Source organism: Temnothorax curvispinosus, unplaced genomic scaffold, assembly GCF_003070985.1.
Source record: "Temnothorax curvispinosus isolate PA1 unplaced genomic scaffold, ASM307098v1 QBEX01007580.1, whole genome shotgun sequence".
In the NCBI taxonomy this organism is placed as follows: domain Eukaryota; kingdom Metazoa; phylum Arthropoda; class Insecta; order Hymenoptera; family Formicidae; genus Temnothorax; species Temnothorax curvispinosus.
The window spans coordinates 1-3,675 of record NW_020217360.1 but is presented as its reverse complement, the minus strand read 5'-3'; the positions used below and the strand labels follow the sequence as shown (position 1 = coordinate 3,675).

At 36.9% G+C, this 3,675-nt stretch overlaps 1 protein-coding gene across 1 annotated transcript; it reads right to left on the bottom strand.

Annotated features, from left to right (window-relative positions):
* Positions 1 to 2,436: 2,436 nt before the first annotated feature.
* LOC112457185 lies at positions 2,437 to 3,366 on the bottom strand (the record flags this gene model as incomplete). The annotated part of the gene is made up of 2 exons (XM_025020108.1): positions 2,761 to 3,366; positions 2,437 to 2,549 (listed from the first exon to the last, which is right to left on the bottom strand). Coding segments are annotated over exons 1-2 (719 nt in total), but the record flags the coding sequence as incomplete, so codon positions are not given.
* Positions 3,367 to 3,675: the final 309 nt, after the last annotated feature.

Below are 3,675 nucleotides of genomic sequence, written 5' to 3'. Positions count from 1 at the left end.
TTTTTACTATTCTGATCGGCTGCCCTAGACGCGCGATCCTATATTAAGGGCTTATATATAGTGGAGGTACACAACAGGGTGCAAGGATCCCCCTATATGTTAATCTGTCGCGCTCGAGTAAATCACCAAATCCCCCATTGGGCTCCCCTACTATTTGGGACTATAAAGATGAAGAAATTCGCAAAGTTGAAATACGGAAAAAGTCGATGAAAAAACCATAAAAAATTGTATTTTAAGTACTATTTCATTTTTATTTGATACAAAATAGTAAAAAATATGAAAAAAATGAAACATTATATCGCCCAGCCATTTTCTGCGAAATGTCAATCTTCTTAGGCAACGGGATTTTTACCGACTAAATTGTGTGATATTTCGTCTTAAATAATATTTATGACTATTTATGCTCAGATTACGTAATAATACATGATATATATTGATTCTAGCAAAAAAATAAAATTAGCTTACCGTGACGAAACTCAAACGGCAAGTCACGACTGGGGTCGATATCGACCCCACGCCCGCTTTACGACTGTGCTACTTCACTGCTAGCGAACAACTAACGCTGCGCCCGACATAACCCTACTTTTAGAAAGTTGAAATGAATTATGGTTCAGGTCCTGACTCGATAATGTCACTCGCTAGCTCAGGAGCGTAGTTCAAAGTTCGCCTGGGGTCGAAATCGACCCCAGTCATGGATTCTAGGGCTAATATCATGAATAATTGCGCGTAAAATTATTATTGATCTATAAAGAACCCTGATAAAAATTTGTTTTGTTATACTTTATTTCATTTTTGGTTTTGTCTCCATATTGTCTCCATATAGATTTTAATAAACAATTCATGTAAAATGGTAACTACTAGTTAAGTTGAAGATTGAACTTCTGTCAAAATCTATGCTTAAATTTCAGACAAGAGATCATAAGTTTCCTCAAGTAGATAGATAAATAGATAGATAGAATTTATTTACTTCAGCTTTTACATAAATAGCCAGGAAGGGACTTGGTTTACAATTTAAAACTTATCCTCACTCATCCATCCATACCATTTTACGCTCGCTGCCCTCTTAAACTATCCCAAACTACTTAAACCTAAACTATCACAATCTTTATCTTTGGCTTGATTTTCCTTTCTCTTTTTAATTTCCTTCTCCCTCTCCTTCCATAATTTCCGCAACATTTTACCCTTATCTAAATCTAGTTCATCACTCCACAGCCTTTTCCACTTCTCCGCCTCGTCATTACCTAAATCCTTAAACTATACACTCGCTCTCTGACATTCCTTTACATAAGGGGTATTCAAATAAGTTAAAGTTTAACGGTTTGACAGGTTATGTCGGGTTAAAGTCGAGTAAAAAGTTAATTAATTAACTTTGGGCGCGCTACTCTTTAAGGTTATGCAAAATACATAAGTGACTCATTAAACCTATCACATTAATCTTTAGGTTAAAAGTATGAAAATTAACTTTTTACTCGACTTTAACCCGACATAACCTGTCAAATCGTTAAACTCTAACTTATTTGAATACCCCTATAATGTTCCATACAGTCATTGCCATCACCGCACCAAATACATTTTTTCCAATCTTTTTCTAACCAATATTTGTTTGCTTCTTCCAAATTTCCGCATCTCAGTTTTATTAACCCCTTCGTTGGGAGAGAGTATTCGACAAAAAGTGCCCAAAATGGCAGAAAAATTTTTTATCCTAAAAATTTGTACCCTGGGGTTTTTGAGGGCCCCTGATTACGAATCTGAACTTAAAATTCGAAAATTTAAAATGGCAAATTTCATCCCAATTAAGCAATTTTTTGCATTTTTATCCGCCATTTTGGATCCGCCATTTTGAATTTGCAAATTTTGAATTCAGATTCGTAATCAGCGACCCCAAAAACCCCCGTGTAAGACTTGGATGCCAAATCGAAGCAAGTTATAGGAAAAAAAGGTTGACGCACTTTTGCGTCAATGCCACACAGGGCACGGAAAAATTTGACGCACTTTTGCGTCAATGCCAACGAAGGGGTTAAACCTCTTACATCATCACCTATCCTTACCCTTTTTAAACTATTCTTCTTCAAATATTCCGGACCTCCATCTAACTTATCTAATACTCTATATCTTTTATTATACCTTGCCTCTAGGATTTTATTCCCTTCCCATTGTCTCTGGTTATCTCTTTCCCTACTTATTATTTCATTTTCTAAATTTGCTCCCTCTCTTCTCAGTTTCTCCAGTATACCTATTCCCCATCCGTTCCTGTTGTAATATCTTTCTCTCTCAATACTATACCTATCCTTCCACCCATAAGCTTCTTTTTCCTTCCAACAGTGCCTCACAATATCTCCTCCCATACCTTCTAAAATTCTTTCTTCATACCTCATTGCCCTTATGCCCCATCCTACCATTAATTTAACCATACCTAGTTCCCTTGATATCACATACCTTAGTGTACAGAAATCTATAGAAAATATCCAACGAATATAGTCCATCATTATTTTTTCCAACTCTACCTTCTCTTCCCATCCCCAAATTTCTACCCCATACGCCATAACGCTCTGCACCAAATATTTAAACATCATCCACCTTCTTAAGAAATCTCCCCTACATATTCTTTCTCCTAGTCCCCAGACCTTTCTAACCGCAATCCTACCTTTTTTTTATCAATTCTCTAATGTGGTCCTTATAGTTACCATTCTTGTTAAACATAAAACCTAAATATTTAAAAGTCTGTATCTCTTCTATATATTTTTCACCCCATTTCCATACCTCCTTGCCTTCTTTTCTTTTGCTATTAAACACTACAATCTTTGTCTTATCTGTACATAGCTCTAATTTTCTTTCCTTTAGGAATCTTTTCATTGTGCTCATCATATCTATCAGTGCATCTCTATTTCTCGCTACCATCACAATATCATCCGCATACTCTGAATTCCACACCCTAATCTTATCTACCTCTATTCCTCCTATTCCTCTCTTTTTCATTACCTCAGCTAAATCCGCTACATACAGATTGAACAGAAGTAGACTCATTACGCATCCCTGCCTTACTCCTTTTGATGTCTGGAACTCCTCCGTATATCCATGACTGGTCCTCACCACAACTTCCGTTTCATCGTAAATCTTTTCCAATCTTCTTATCAGTTGTTCTTTTATTCCCTTTCCTTGTAGAATCCTCCACAGGATTTCCTTATCCACATTATCAAATGCAGCCTTGAGATCTGCAAACAACGCGTACACCTTTTCCACTTTACCTCCTTTTCCTTTTATCTTTTGAATCAGATGGTTCAGCACGAATATGTTATCTACCGTTGACCTTCCTTTTCTAAAACCCGCCTGACTCTCCGGAACCATCCCCTTCTCTTCCGCCTCCATCTTTAGCCTGCTCCTTAATACCTCCGCATAAACCTTGTACGTCGTACATAATAGCGAGATACCTCTGTAATTACCCGTCCTCTCTTGATCTCCTCTCTTGTATAGTGGCACTATTATGCTTTTCTTCCAATCCGAGGGTATCTTTCCTTCTCTCCATATTTGTCTCATCAAATCCAGCAGCCTATTCCATAAAATCCCACTCGCATATTTCCACACGTCTTATAAGTTAGCGGAACAAAGTGAGCAGAATCGATTCTAATTTAAATATTTATTTGTTGCTCATTTGTTGCTAAAAAGTTGCCAAAGAAA